At 45.8% G+C, this 16,039-nt stretch overlaps 1 protein-coding gene across 3 annotated transcripts in view; it reads left to right on the forward strand.

The window, feature by feature from the left end:
• Positions 1–16,039, forward strand: part of hprt1 (hypoxanthine phosphoribosyltransferase 1) — a 49,652-nt gene that overhangs the window by 16,227 nt on the left and 17,386 nt on the right. For 2 of the 3 annotated variants that reach the window (XM_043714346.2, XM_087991824.1), the window contains exon 4: positions 8,947–9,012. In XM_043714346.2, coding sequence (XP_043570281.1) covers positions 8,947–9,012 — 66 coding nt within the window. Of the gene's footprint in view, positions 1–8,946; positions 9,013–15,790; positions 15,809–16,039 lie in introns of all 3 variants that reach the window. The other variant, XM_043714345.2, reaches the window with a different exon arrangement.

Here is a 16,039-nt window from a genome sequence, read left to right on the forward strand (position 1 = left end):
TTCTGGGAAGGTGAGTCTAGCTGTTTAAAAAAACTTACCTCAGGCGTCAGGGCCTTCATTTGCCGAGAGGTGCGAGGGAGGAGCGAAGGAATTCTGGGAAGGTGAATCTAACCGTTTAAAAGCCATAGTTGTCAGGTCTCTGGCACTGAGCCTAGCACTGTGGCTCAGAAGGGAAGGGGGGAAAATAGAAAAGCGCTAGTGGTAGGGGACTCAATAGTTAGACGGATTGACAGGAGATTTTGTGGTTAGGAACGGGACTCCTGGAAGGTATGTTGCCTTCCCGGTGCCAGGGTCCGGGATGTCACCGATTGGGTTTACGAGATTCTGAAGGGGGAGGGTGAGCAGCCAGAAATCGTGGTACATATTGGCACCAATGATATAGCCAGGAAAGGGATTGAGGATCTGAAAAGTGAATACAGAGAGTTAGGTTGGAAGCTGAAGAGTAGGACGAGTAGCGTAGTGATTCCAGGTTTGCTACCGGTGCCACGAGATAGTGAGGTGAGAAACAGTCAGCGAATGCAACTTTACACGTGGCTGTGAGGCTGGTGCAGGAGGGTGGGCTTCAGATACCTTGACCATTGGGATACCTTCTGGGGAAGGTGGGACCTGTACATGAAGGATGGGTTGTACCTGAACTGGAGGGGCACAATTGTCCTGCGTGGGAGATTTGCTCGTGTGATTCGGGACGGTTTAAACTAGTTTGGCAGAGGTTTGGGAATCAGAGCCACATGTCTGAGAGGGGGTCAGTTGCAGTGACAGGATATATTAAATCTATCAGGAAGGTTTCTCACGCAATGAAACAAAGGGATTGGTTAAAGTGTGTCTGCTTTAATGCGAGGAGTGTCTGAAATAAGAGTGACAAACTTAGAGCATGGATCAGTACTTTAGGCTATGATATTGCGGCTGTAACAGAGACGTGGGTTTCACAGGGGCAGGAATGGTTGCTTGATGTTCCAGGGTTTAGAACGTTTAGAAAGAACAGGGAGGGTGGAAAAAGAGAAGGAAGTGTAGCATTGCTAATCAGAGAGTGCATCACAGCTACAGAAACAAAGGTTGTTGAGGAAGGTTTGTCTACTGAGTCAGTATGGGTGGAAGTTAGAAACAGCAAGGGAATAGCCACCTCATTGGGGGTTTTCTACAGACCACCTAATAGCAACAGAGAGATTGAAGATCTCATAGGCAGGCAGATTCAGGTAAAATGCAAAAGTAGCAGGGTTGTTGTTATGGGTGATTTCAACTTTCCCAATATTGACTGGAACCTCCTAAGTGCAGATGGTTTGGGTGAAACCATTTTTGTCAGGCGTGTTCAGGAGGGTTTCCTTACTCAGTATGTAGACAGACCAATGAGGGGAGAGGCCATTTTGGATTTGGTGCTCTGCAACGAGCCAGGACAGGTGTCAGATCTCGTGGTGGGAGAACACTTTGGTGAAAGTGATCACAACTGCCTCACATTTAGCATAGCCTTGGAGAGTGAAAGGAGCATTTACCTAGGGAAGATATTTAATTGGGGAAAAGGAAATTATGATGCTATCAGACAGGAGTTGGGAAATACAGATTGGGAGCAATTGTTTCACAGAAAGGGCACAGCAGACATGTGGAGATTGTTTAAGGAGCAGTTGTTGCGAGTTATGCACAAATTTGTTCCTCTGAGACAGGTAAGAAGGGGTAAGATTAAGGAACCTTGGATGACGAGAACAGAGGTACTTCTCGTCAAAAGGAAGAAGACACCTTAAGGTGGAGGAAATAAGGATCTAGCACAGCTTTAGAGGATTATAGGCTTACTGGAAAGGAACTCAGAATTGAGGAGAGCCAGGAGGGGGCATGAAAAAGGCTTGGCAAGAAGGATTAGGGAGAACCCAAAGGCATTTTACTGATATGTGAGGAATAAGAGAATGATCTGCGAGAAGGTAGGGCCGGTCAGGGATAGCGTAGGAACTTGTGCGTGGAGTCTGAGCAGATAGGGGAAGCTCTAAATTAGTTTTTTACTTCGGTTTTCATCAAGGAAAGGGAACTTGTTGTAAATGAAAACTTAGAGGAGCTGGGTCTTGACCAGATCAAGATTGATGAAATTGATGTGCTAGAATTTTTGGAAATTATTAAGATTGATAAGTCTCCAGGGCCAGACCAGATTTATCCTAGGCTGCTCCGGGAAGTGAGAAAGGAGGTTGCTAAGCCGCTGGCGAGGATATTTTCCTCCTCACTCTCCACGGGAGTCGAACGTTGTTCCTCCAAGAAGGGTGATAGGGAAATCCCTGGCAATTACAGACCAGTCAGTCTTATGTCTGTTGTCAGCAAAGGTTTGGAAAGAATTCCGAGGGGTAAGATTTATGAGTATTTGGAAAAGCATAGTGTGATTAAAGGCAGTCAGCATGGCTTTGTGAGGGGCAGGTCATACCTCACAAATCTTATTGAGTTCTTTGAGGAGGTGTCAAGACAGGTCGACGAAGGTCGAGCAGTGGATGTGATGTAAATGGACTTCAGGAAGGCAGTTAATAGAGTTCCCCATGGTAGGCTCATTCATAAAGTCAGGAAGTATGGGATACAGGGAGATTTGGCTATCTGGATTCAGAATTGGCTGGCTGACAGAAGGCAGAGAGTGGTTGTAGATGGGAAGTATTCTGCCTGGAGGACAGTGTTGAGTGGGGTCCCGCAGGGCTCTGTTCTTGGGTCTCTGCTCTTTGAAGTTTTTATAAATGACTTGGATGAGGAGGTTGAGGGGTGGGTTAGTACATTTGCAGATGACACTAAGGTTGGAGGTGGCGTTGATAGTATAGAGGGCTACTGCAGGCTGCAGCGCGACATAGACAGGATGCAGAGATGGGCTGAGAAATGACAGATGGTGTTCAACCTGGATAAATGTGAAGTGATGCATTTTGGAAGGTCAAACTTGAATGCTGAATATAGGATTAAAGGCAGGATTCTTGGCAGTGTGGAGGAACAGAGGGATCTGGGTGTGCAAGTACATAGATCCCTCAAAGTTGCCACCCAAGTGGATAGGGTTGTTAAGAAAGCATATGGTGTTTTGGCTTTCATTAACGGGGATTGAGTTTAAGAGCCGCGAGGTTTTGCCACAGCTCTACAAGTCCCTGGTGGGACCACACTTGGAATATTGTGTCCAGTTCTGGTTGCCCTACTATAGGAAAGATACAGAGGCTTTGGAGAGGGTGCAAAGAAGGTTTATCAGGATGCTGCCTAGACTGGAGGGCTTGCCTTATGAAGAAAGGTTGAATAAGCTCGGACTTTTCTCTCTGGAGAGAAGGAGGAAGAGAGGAGACCTGATCGAGGTGTACAAAATAATGAGAGGAATAGATAGAGTCAATAGCCAGAGACTTCTCCCCAGGGCAGGATTGACTGGTACGAGAAGTCATAGTTTGAAGATATTAGGAGGAAGGTATAGAGGAGACGTCAGAGGTAGGTTCTTTACGCAGAGAGTTATGAATGCATGGAATGTGTTGCCAGTTGTGGTGGTGGAAGCAGAGTCATTGAGGACATTTAAGCGACTGCTGAATATGCACATGGATAGCAGTGAGTTGAGGAGTGCGCAGGTTAAGTTACTATATTTGACATAAGGATTAAATCTTGGCACAACATTATGGGCCAAAGGGCCTGTTCAATGCTGTACTTTTCTATGTTCTATGTTCAATATTTTAAAACTAATAGAATTATGGTCGCTGGCCCTAAAGTGCTCCCCCACTGACACCTCAGTCACCTGCCCTGGTTTATTCACGAAGAGCAGGTCAGGTTTTGTATCTTGTCTAGTAGGTACATCCGCATACTAAATCCTCAGAAAATTTTCTTGTACACTCTTAACAAATTCCTCTCCATCTAAACCCTGAACACTATGGCAGTCCCAGTCTATTCTTGGAAAGTTATAATTCCCTACCATAACCACCCTATTGTTCTTACAGATAACTGAAATCTGCTCACAAATTTGTTTCTCAATTTCCTGCTGACAATTAGGGGGTCTATAATTCAATTCCAATAAGGTGATCCATCTACCAGGCTGCTGTCAAGGAAAGGCCGCCAGCATTCCCAAAGATCCATCACACCCTGGCAATGTTTTTCTACAACTTCTACCATCGGGGAGACGGTATAGAAGCCTGAACACGCACCAGCCGGTTTCAAAACAGTTTCTACCCTACTGTTGTTAGATTCACAAACTCTTAATATTTGCCTGTACCTGTGTTTTTGTTTATGCCACTGTTTACCTATTATTTACTTATCTATGCTACTTCACTCTGTGATCTGCCTGTATTGCTCGCAAGACAAAACTTTAGATTAGATTAGATTACAGTGTGGAAACAGGCCTTCGGCCCAACAAGTCCACACCGACCCGTCGAAGCGAAACCCACCCATACCCCTAACCTAACACTACGGGCAATTTAGTATGGCCAATTCACCTGACCCTGCACATCTTTGGACTGTGGGAGGAATCCGGAGCACCCGGAGGAAACCCACGCAGACACGGGGAGAACGTGCAAACTCCACACAGTCAGTCGCCTGAGGCGGGAATTGAACCCGGGTCTCAGGCGCTGTGAGGCAGCAGTGCTAACCACTGTGCCACCGTGCCGCCCACTTTCTACTGTGTCTCAGTACATGTGACAATAAATTCAATTCAATCCAATTCAGTCGTCCCTTTCTTATTTCTCAGTTCCACCCTAATAACTTCCCTGGACGTATTTCCGAGAATATCCTCACTAAGTACAGCTGTAATGTTATCCCTTATCAAAAACGGCACTCCCCCTCTCTTGCCTCCCTTTCTATCCTTCCAACAGCATTTGTATCCTGGAACATTAAGCTGCCAGTCTTGTCTATCCCTGAGCCATATGTAATTAATTGCTATGATGTCCCAGTCCCATCTTCCTCACCATGCCCTGAGTTCATATACCTTCCCTGTTAAGCGTCTTGCATTGAAATAAATGCAGTTTAATTTATCAGTCCAATATTTTTCTCTGCTTTGTTCCTGCCTGCCCTGACTATTTGACACTTCTTTTCTCAACTGTACCAGTGTCAGATTGATCTCTTCCCTCAGTATTTCCCTGGGTCCTTGGTACTGGGTAATGAACTCAGCCAGATGTTAAGTTTGGAGGTAGGCGAGCACTTTGGTGATAGTGACATAATTGGTTATGTTTACTTTTGCGCTGGACGGGGTTAGGTATATGCCACAGGGCAAGAGTTATAGCTGGTCAAAAGGCAATTATGATGCAATTAGGCAAGATTTAGGATGCATAGGATGGGGAAGGAAACTGCAGGGGATGGGCACAACTGAAATGGGGAGCTTATTCAAGGAACAGTTACTGTGTGTCCTTGATAAGTATGTACCTGTCAGACAGGGAAGAAGTGGTTGAGCGAGGGAGCAGTGGTTTACTAAAAAAAAATTGAATCTCTTGACGGAGGAAGAAGGTGGCTTATGTTATGATGAGATGTGAAGGCTCAGTTAGGGCGCTTCAGAGTTACAAGTTAGACAGGAAGGATCTTAATAGAGAGTGATGAAGAGCCAGGAGGGAATATGAGAAGTTGTTGGCAGATAGGATCAAGGAAAACCCTAAAGATTTCTCGAGGTATATCAGGAATAAAAGAATGACAAGTGTAAGTTGAGGGCTAATCAAGGGCAATAGTGGGAAGTTGTGAATGGAGTCCAAGGAGTTAGGAGAATCACTAAATGAATATTTTTTGTCACTATTCACACTAGAAAAAGACAATGTTATCGAGGAGAATACTGAGATATAAGCTACTAAACTATATGGGGGTCGATTTTCACAAGGAGGAGGTGTTAGCAATTATGGAAAGTGTAAAAATAGATAAGTCCCCTTGGCCAGATGGGATTTATCCTAGGATTATCTGGGAAGCCAGGGAGGAGATTGCAGAGCCTTTGGCTTTGATCTTTATGTTGTCATTGTCTACAGGAATAGTGTCAGAAAACTGAAGGATAGCAAATGTCGTTCCCTTGTTCAAGGAGAGTAGAGACAGCCCTGGTAATTATAGACCAATGAGCCTTATTTTGGTTGTGGGTAAAGTGTTGGAAAAGGTTATAAGAGAGAGGATTTATAATCATCATGAAAGGAACTAGTTGATTACGGGTAGTCAACATGGTTTTGTGAAGCGTCGGTTGTGCCTCACAAACTTTATTGAATTCTTTGAGAAGGTGAGGGTAAAGTACGGTAGGCTGTTGCACAAAAATGGGAGAAATGGGATTGAGGGTGATTTAGTGGTTTGGATCAGAAGTTGGCTAGCTGATAGTGGTTGACACCAAGATCTCGTGATCATCCTGGAGTTCAGTTACAGGTGGTGTGCCGCAAGAATCTCTTTTGGATCCCTTGCTGTTTTTCATTTTTGTGGGTGACCTGAATGAGGGCATAGAAGGATGGGTTGGTGGATTTGCAGATGATACTAAGGTTGGTGGAGTTGTGGATAGTACTGAAGAATGTTGTAGGTTACAGAGGGACATAAGAGCTGGGCTGAGAGGTGGCAAGTTGAATTTAATGTGGAAAAGTGAGGTGACTCACTTTGGAAGGAGCAACAGGAATAGAGAATACTGGGCTAATGGTAATATTCTTTGTAGTGTAGATGAGCAGCAAGATCTTGGTGTCCATGTACATAGATCCTTGAAAATTGCCGCCCAGGTTGATAGGGTTATTAAGAAGGCATATGGTGTGTTTGCTTTTATTGGTAGAGGGACTGAGTTTCAGAGCCACGAGGTCGTTTTGCAGCTGTACAAAACTTTGGTGCGGCTGCAATTGGAGTATTGCGTACAGTACTGGTCACCGCATTATAGGAAGGATATAGAAGCTTTGGAATGGGTTTAGAGGAGATTTACTAGGATGTTGCCTGATATAGAGGGAAGGTCTTATGAGGAAAGGTTGAGGGACGTAGGGCTGTTTTTGTTGGAGAGAAGAAGATTGAGAGGTGACTTAATTGAGACATATAAGATAATCAGAGGGTTAGATAGGGTGGATAGTGAGAGCCTTTTTCCTCGGATGCTGATGGCTCGCACGAGGGTCATAAATTGAGGGCTGATAAATAAATATAGGACAGATGTCAGAGATAATTTCTTTACTCAGAGAGTAGTAGTGGCATGGAACGCCCTGCTTGCAACAGTAGTAGACTCGCCAACTTTAAGGGCATTTAAATGGTCATTGGATAAACATATGGATGAAAATGTAGGATAGATAGGCTTCAGATTGATTTCACGGTTTGGCACAGCATCAAAGGCTAAAGGGCCTGTACTATTTTGGATGTAGGTTTGCTCGCTGAGTGGAAGGTTCATTTCCAGACGTTTCGTAACATCTTTAGTGGGCCTCAGGTTGATGAAAACTGCTGAAAATTCCTGCTTTCTATTTATATGTTTGGGTTTCTTTGGGTTGGTGATGTCGTTTCCTGTGGGGACATTATTTCCTGTGGTGAAGTCACTTCCTGTTCCTTTTTTTCAAGGGGTGCTAGATGGGGTCTAACTCGATGTGTTTGTTGACCTACATCCAAAACCACAACCTGAGCTACAAATCTTCTCAAAACTCGCTAAGGCCTATACTATGCTGTAATGTTCTGTGTTATAAATGGAAGAAGGAATATTGATAGAGGCTTAAGTGTCTTTATATATTCTTTTTGAGTAAACTAAAATGTCATTAATTAACTGGCGTTTATGAACTCTTAGTAACTAAAGCAAAAATTGGAACACGGGTGTCTCTTTACATATGCTCACATTGTTATCCAATTACTGCTCCTCAATAAACTTTAATTTCTACAATTCACACTTGACGTGCACAGTCTGGTTACCACATTTCTTACATTACAGTAGTGACTACATTCAATTGTCTGTGAAGTATTTCAGAGAGACCTCATATTAGGATAGGCATCTGAAACAAAAACAAAGTGCTGGAAACACTCAACTGATCTGACAGCATCTCTGGATGCTGGAGAGAAAGTTGTTGCATTAGATCTAGTGACCGTTCTTCAGAACTGCTCTGTTCAGAGGCAGGCCATGCATTTCAGACCCCCAACCAATTCTCTGCATGAAAACGTTTTTCCTCAAATCCCCTCTAAACTGCCTGCCTTTCATTTTAAAATTAAACCCCCTTTGTTATTAACCCTTCAACTAAAGGGAAGAGCTGCCTTTATTCACCCTGCGCATGCCCCTTAGGATCTTGTACATCTCCAACAGGTACTCCCTCAACCTTCTCTGCTCCAAAGAAAACAACCCGAGCCTATCCAGCCTCTCCTCGTGGCTGAAATATATCATCCCAGGCAGCATCCTGGTGAATCCCTCTGTTCTTGTCCTCTCTCTCTCTGTCTCTCTCTCTGTCTCTGTCTCTCTCTGTTTTTGTCTCTCTCTCTGTTTTTCTCTCTCTCTTCCCCCCACCTCTCCCCCTCTCCCCCCCCACCTCCCCCTCTTCCCCCCCCACCTCCCCCTCTTCCTCCCCCACCTCCCCCTCTTCCTCCCTTTCTCCTCCCTCTGTGTCTCTGTCTCTCTCTCACTGTCTCTGTCTCTCTCTCTCACTGTGTTTCTCTCTCAAAGCATTTGACCAGATTTGTTAGGCATGACCATCTCATGACAAAGCCATGCTGACTATCCCAAATCTACCCTTTCCTCTCTGAATGGCGATTAACTTTCTTCTTCCCTGTTTTCTCACTAGTTTCTCCACCATTAATGTGAGACTCACTGGTCTATTGTTCGCTGATCTATTTCTAACACCCTTTTTGTGAAGTGAAACCACATTAGCTGTTCTCCAGTCTCCTATGGCCAGAGATGAATTAAGAATTTGGGTCAAGGCCTTTGTAATTTTCACCCTTGTCTCCCACTCCAAGCCCGCAGCAATGTGTTTGATTCTTAATTGCCCTCTGAAAAGGCATTGAAACAAGGATGGATGATAAATACTGGCCTTTAATATTTGTTAATCTGCACATTCTGAATGTAAAGAAATGTAAATCAGTTTTGTTTTTAAATTTCAGAATGATCAGTCGACTGGAGAGATAAAGGTGATCGGTGGAGACAACCTTTCAACCCTAACAGGAAAGGTACTACAGCATCAGTAACACTTATTGCACAGAAGGAAGTGGGACAAGGCCAGCGGATGCTGTTGCATTGCTGAGCCAGAGAGGGAGTGAGCAGAGTGCAGGCAAGGGTAGAGTGGGGTGGATGGTGAGTGGCCATGGTGGGGGGAGGGATGGAGTCTGCGTGTGTTCGTGTTCAGAGTCCGATCACCTTTTCAACCATTAAATGAGATCCATTCAGTTTTCAGCTTGATGAAGAAGTGCAATGAGCCTACATGAATTAAAGATTATTTTAATAGAAAGCAACTTAGAGTCCGACCGCACAGAGACAGGCACTTTGGCCCAAACTGGTCCATGGCAACCAAAATGTCTGTCCGTGCTAACTGCATTTCCTGCACTTGGCCCATATCTTTCTAAACCTTTACAATCCATGTATTTGTCCAAATGGTGAGGGATGCCATTAGTGTCCCATCCAAGTACATCTACAGGAAGTGCATCCAACTCTCGCTCCTCCAAGACCGTGTTAGGGAACTGGAGCGAGAGCTGGATGAACTTCGGATCATTCGGGAGGCAGAGTCTATGATAGGTAAGAGTTACGGGAAAGTAGTTACTCCTAGGCACGAAGAAAGCTGGGTAACTGTTTGAAAGGGGTAGAAAACAGTCAGTGCAGGGATCCCCTGTGCTCGTTCCCCTGAAAAACAAGTATACCATTTTGGATATTGTTGGGGGGATGACTTACCGGGGGCATGCAGTGGGGTGGATGAAAGTGTTAGTCATTGGGGAAAGGAGGAAAGTGTTAGTCATTGGGGACTCAAAAGTTAGAGGGTCAGATAAAAGGTTTATTGGGAATGAACGAGATTCACGGTTGTTGTGTTGCCTCCCAGGTGCCAGGGTCCGTGATGTCTCTGATCGTATCTTTGGGTCCTGAAGGAAGAGGGTGACCAGCCCCAGGTCGTGGTCCACACAGGTACCAACGACACAGGTAGAAAGAGGATAGGGATGTAAGGCAGGATTTCAGGGAGCTAGGGTGGAAGCTGAGAGCTAGAACAAACAGAGTCGTTATCTCTGGTTTGTTACCCGTGCCACGTGATAGCGAGGTGAGGAACAGGGAGAGATATCAGCTGAACACATGGCTGCAGGGATGGTGCAGGAGGGAGGGTTTCAGGTACTTGGATAATGGGGGCTCATTTGGGGGAAGGTGGGACCTGTAAAAACAGGACAGTCTTCGCTTCAACCAGAGGGATACTAATACCCTGGGGTGGGAAATTTGCTGGTGCTATTCGGGTGAGTTTAAACTAGCTCAGCAGGGGCATAGGAACCTGAGGTGTAGTTCTAGTGCACAGGAGGATGAGAGTAGGGAGGACAGGGACAGGATTTCATGGTCATAGGAATGTGCTGGCAGACAGCAAGTTGGTTTGAAGTGTGTCTACTTCAATGCCAGAAGTATCCGAAATAAGGTAGATGAGCTTGCAACATGGATAGGTACCTGGGACCTCAATGTTGTGGCCATTTCGGAGACATGGATAGAGCGGGGTCAGGAATGGATGTTGCAGGTTCCAGGGTTTAGATCTTTCATTAAGAAGAGACAAGGCGGTAAAAGAGGGGGAGGTGTGGCATTGTTAGTCAAGGACCGTATAACGGTGGCTGAAAGAACTTTTGACGAGGACTTGCCTGCTGAGGTGGTATGGACGGAGGTTGGAAACAGGACAGGACAGCTCACACTGCTGGGAGTTTTTTATAGGCATCAGCAGAGTTCGAGGAATGTGGAGGAGAGGATTGACAAAACGACCGAGGGTAGGAGTGAAAGGAACAGGGTGGTCATTATGGGGGACTTTAACCTCCCAACATTGACTGGAAATGCTATAAGGAGAAGGTGAGGTCTGCAGATGCTGGAGATCAGAGATGGAAATGTGTTGCTGGAAAAGCGCAGCAGGTCAGGCAGCATCTAGGGAACAGGAGAATCGACGTTTCGGGCATTAGCCCTTCTTCAGGAATGAGGAAAGTTGGTCCAGCAGGCTAAGATAAAAGATAGGGAGGAGGGACTTGGGGGAGGGGCGTCGGAAATGTGATAGGTAGAAAGAGGTCAAGGTGAGGGTGATAGGTCAGACTGGGGTGGGGGCGGAGAGGTCGGGAAGAAGATTGCAGGTTAGGAAGGCGGTGCTGAATTTGATGGATTTGACTGAGACAGGCTGGGGGGAGGGGAAATGAGGAAACTGGTGAAATCCGAGTTCATCCCTTGTGGTTGGAGGGTTCCTAGCCGGAAGATGAGGCGTTCTTCCTCCAACCGTCGTTTCGCTGTGGTCTGACGATGGAGGAGTCCAAAGACCTGCATATCCTTGGTGGAGTGGGAGGGGGAATTGAAATGTTGAGCTACAGGGTGGTTGGGTTGGTTGGTCCGGGTGTCCCAGAGGTGTTCTCTGAAACGCTCCGCAAGTAGGCGGCCTGTCTCCCCAGTATAGAGGAGGCCACATCGGGTGCAAAGGATGCAATAGATGATATGTGTGGAGGTACAGGTGAATCTGTGGCGGATATGGAAGTTTCCTTTGGGGCCTTGGAGGGAGGTGAGGGGGGAGGTGTGGGCGCAAGTCTTGCACCTCCTGCGGTTGCAGGGGAAGGTGCCGGGAGTGGAGGTTGGGTTGGTGGGGGGTGTGGATCTGACGAGGGAGTCACGGAGGGAGTGGTCTTTACGGAATGCTGATAGGGGAGGGGAGGGAAATATATCCTTGGTGGTGGGGGTCCGTTTGGAGGTGGCGGAAGTGACGGCGGATGATGCGCTGTACATGGAGATTGGTGGGGTGGTAGGTGAGGACCAGTGGGGTTCTGTCCTGGTGGCGGTTGGAGGGGAGGGGTTCAAGGGCGGAGGATCGGGAAGTGGAAGAGATGCGGTGGAGGGCATCGTCGACCACGTCGGGGGGGAAATTGCGGTCCTTGAAGAAGGAGGCCATCTGGGTTGTGCGTTTTTGGAACTGGTCCTCCTGGGAGCAGATGCGGCGGAGTCGAAGGAATTGGGAGAATGGGATGGCGTTTTTACAGGGGGCAGGATGGGAGGAGGTGTAGTCCAGGTAGCTGTGGGAGTCGGCCCCCGACGTGGTCGACAATGCCCTCCACCGCATCTCTTCCACTTCCCGATCCTCCGCCCTTGAACCCCTCCCCTCCAACCGCCACCAGGACAGAACCCCACTGGTCCTCACCTACCACCCCACTAACCTCCATGTACAGCGCATCATCCGCCGCCATTTCCGCCACCTCCAAACGGACCCCACCACCAAGGATATATTTCCCTCCCCTCCCCTATCAGCATTCCGTAAAGACCACTCCCTCCGTGACTCCCTCGTCAGATCCACACCCCCCACCAACCCAACCTCCACTCCTTGATAGGTATGTCCCTGTCAGATAGGGAGGAAGTGATAAGGTAAGGGATCCGTGGTTTACTAAAGTAGTTGTCCCTCTTGTTAAGCAGAAGAGGGAGGCTTATGTGATGTTGAGGCGAGATGGTTCAGATGAGGCGATGGAGAGTTACAGATTAGCTAGGAAGGATTTAAAGAGAAAGTTAAGAAAATAAGGAGGGGACATGAGCAGTCTTTAGCAGGTAGAATAAAGGAAAACCCTAAAGCTTTCTATAGGTATGTGAGGAATAAAAAGATGATTAGGGTAGGAATAAGGTCAAGATTAGAGTGATGCTGGAAAAGCACAGCAGATTAGGCAGCATTCTGCTGTGCTTTTCCAGCACCACTCTAATCTTGACTCTAATCTCCAGCATCTGCAGTCACCACCTCCGCCTAGGGTAGGAACAGGGCATGTGTGTGGACCTTGTAGAGATCAGAGAGGTGATAAACAAATATTTCATATCTGTTTTCACTCAGGAAAAGGAGAATATTGTAGAGGAGAAGAATGAGATACGGGAGATTAGACTGGAAAGGATCAAGGTTAGTAAGAAGGAGCTGTTATCAATTCTAGAAAAAGTGAAAGTAGATCAGTCCCCTGGGCCGAATGGGATTTATCCGAGGATTCTCCGAGAAGCTAGGGAGGAGATGGTGGAGCCTTTAGCCTTGATCTTTGAATCGTCATTGTCTACAGGTTTAGTACCAGAGGACTAGAAGGTTGCAAATATTGTGCCCTTGTTCAAGAAGGGCAGTAGAGATGACCCAGGTAATTATAGACCAGTGAGCCTTATGTCTGTTGTAGGACAAGTTTTGGAAAGGATTATAAGAGATAGGATTTATAATCTAGCAAGCAACTATTTGATTGGCGATAGTCAACATGGTTTTGTCAAGGGCAGGTCATGTCTCACAAACCTCATTGAGTTTTTTTAAGAAGCTGACCAAGCATGTGGATGAGGGTAGGGCAGTTGAAGTGGTATACATGGACTTCAATAAACCTTTGATAAGGTTCCGCGTGTTAGGCTGTTGGAAAAAATGCAGAAACATGGGATTGAGGATGATTTAGCAATTTGGATTAGAAACTGGCTTTCTGAAAGAAGGCAGCGAGTGGTGGTTGATAGCAAATATTCATCCTGGAGTCCGGTTACTAGTGGTGTGCCACAAGGATCTGTTTTGGGACCACTGCTGTTTGTCATTTTTATAAATGACTTGGACACAGGAATAGGTGGATGGGTTAGTGAGTTTGCAGATGACTCTAAAACCGGTGGAGTAGTGGACAGTGTGGAAGAATGTTACAGGTTGCAGAGGGGGCTTGGATAAACTGCACAATTGGGCTGAAATGTGGCAAATGGAGTTCAATGCAGCTAAATGTGAGGTGATTCACTTTGGGAAGAATAACAGAAAGACAGGATACAGGGTCATTGGAGAGATTCTTGATAGTGTGGATGTGCAGAGGGATCTTGTACATAGATCCTTGAAAGTTGCCACCCAGTTGCTGTAAAGAAGGCATACGGTGTGTTAAGTTTTATTAGTAGAGGGATTGAGTTCCAGAGCTGTAATATATTGCTGCAACTATACAAAATTCTAGTGCGGCCGCACTTGGAATATTGTGTACAGTTCTGGTCTCCCCGTTACTGGAAGGATGTGGAAGCATTGGAAAAGGTGCAGAGGAGATTTACCAGGATGTTGCCTGGTCTGGAGGGAACGACTATTGAGGAAAGGCTGGGGGACTTGTGTCTGTAGTCATTGGACAGAAGAAGGCTAAGAGGGGATTTTATAAAGACATATAAGACGATCAGAGGATTAGATAGGGTAGATAGTGAAAGTTTTTTCGTAAGATAACGACGAGGGGGCATAGCTACAAATTGAGGGGTGGTAGATTTAAGATAGATGTCAGAGGCAGGTTCTTTACTCAAGAGAGTGGTAAGGGCATGGAATGCCCTACCTGCCAATGTAGTTAACTCAGCCACATTAGGGGCATTTAAGCAATCCTTGGATAAGCACATGGATGATGATGGGATAGTGTAGGGGGATGGGCTTAGATTAGTTCATAGGTTCATGTGTAACATATCTCTCAATCTTCTCAAGTAACTTACCTCTCACGGATGTTAAGTTTACTGGTCTATAATTCCCAGGCTTTTCTTTGCAGGCCTTCTTGAATCAGAGCACAACATTTGCTATCCTCCGATTCTCCGGGACCTCACCCGTGGCTAACATTGATGCAAAACTATCAATTAGAGCCCCTGCAATTTCTTCTCTAGCCTTTTGCAGTGTTCTTGGATATATCTGGTCAGGAACAGTAGATTTATCCATCTTCATACACAAAGAAACCTCGATTATCGGAATATTAATTATCCCAAAATTGGATTAACCGAAAGAGATCTCAAGGACCCAATAGAAACATTACATCAAAGACGTGTTTCCAACACTGATCGCATCTTTTGTGTACAGTGATTAAACAGGTACCATCTCCAAATAACTGACATCCCGCCCACTCTCTACCCCGACACTTGCCCTTGAGTTCTACACAGGGGTGTACCCTAACCCCCCTTCCCCACATAATCTCTCCATCATTGTCCTGTACAGGGCAAAGGTGGAACCTGTCAAAAAGTTGCAGTAAAAAGGTGTGTCTGTGTGTGTGTGTTATTTGGAGATTCATCCCACAAAAGGCGGCAGCAGCAGCAGCAGTCTTGTTGTTGATGTCCCGTCCGGCTGCCGCGGAGAGGGTGGCAAATGGAGGGAGGAGGAGCCGGGGGGGGGGGGGGGAGAAGGCTGTTGGTGATGCACGGGAGCGAAGGCAGTGTTGAGTGAGGGCAGTGGCTTGTGCACGGTGTGCTGCTGCCTCGTCCCCTGAATGGGGAGCAGACTTAAAACACTCCGAGCCCCAGAGGAAAGGCATTTAAACGATTAACTGAATAATTGATTATCCAAACGAAATCGTGCTCGCCCATCTCATTCGGATAGAACATAGAAAGGTACAGCACAGAACAGGCCCTTTGGCCCACGATGTTGTGCCGAGGTTTAATCCTAATGTAAAATATAATAACTTAACCTACGCACCCCTCAACTCACTGCTATCCATGTGTAGGTCCAGCAGTCCCTTAAATGTCCCTAATGACTCTGCTTCCACCACCACAATAATTGAGTTTCCTCTCTATTATAATACATCCAACATCTCGACTGTGATATGGACTGTCCCCAAGATACTACTTAGAACTTATACACAGAATGTAGCCATTTTTATTAATCTGTCAGGATGTTAATATATTTTTAAAAACATAGAATGTGAGAGTAGTAATTTAATTTAGCAGGAAAAGTTCTTGCATGTTGTGAATTGCAGGGTTATTGATGTTTAATCTGTGATGAAATAAAATGTTTAACAATTTTCTTTCTCTTTCCCTTCTTGCAACTTTGGGAGACAGAATGTTTTAATTGTTGAGGTTAGTCTTTTTATTTTAAACTTATATTAATGTTTTGAATTGGACTGCTGATTACTTTGTGGTTACAACTCCACTTGGCCCAATTTTTATTCCCTTCTCCACAAGAGTTGACTTCTGCTTTTGCACCATTCATTTTGTGAATCTTGTCCCACTCTGCTTTTCATTTTAATGAGTCAAAGTAGTCTGACCTTGGAATCTCCCTTATGGTATTCAGCAATTAGTTTCTCCTCT

Source organism: Chiloscyllium plagiosum, unplaced genomic scaffold, assembly GCF_037043375.1.
Source record: "Chiloscyllium plagiosum isolate Xiang-an unplaced genomic scaffold, Cpla_swu_hap1 HiC_scaffold_11, whole genome shotgun sequence".
Classification (NCBI taxonomy): domain Eukaryota; kingdom Metazoa; phylum Chordata; class Chondrichthyes; order Orectolobiformes; family Hemiscylliidae; genus Chiloscyllium; species Chiloscyllium plagiosum.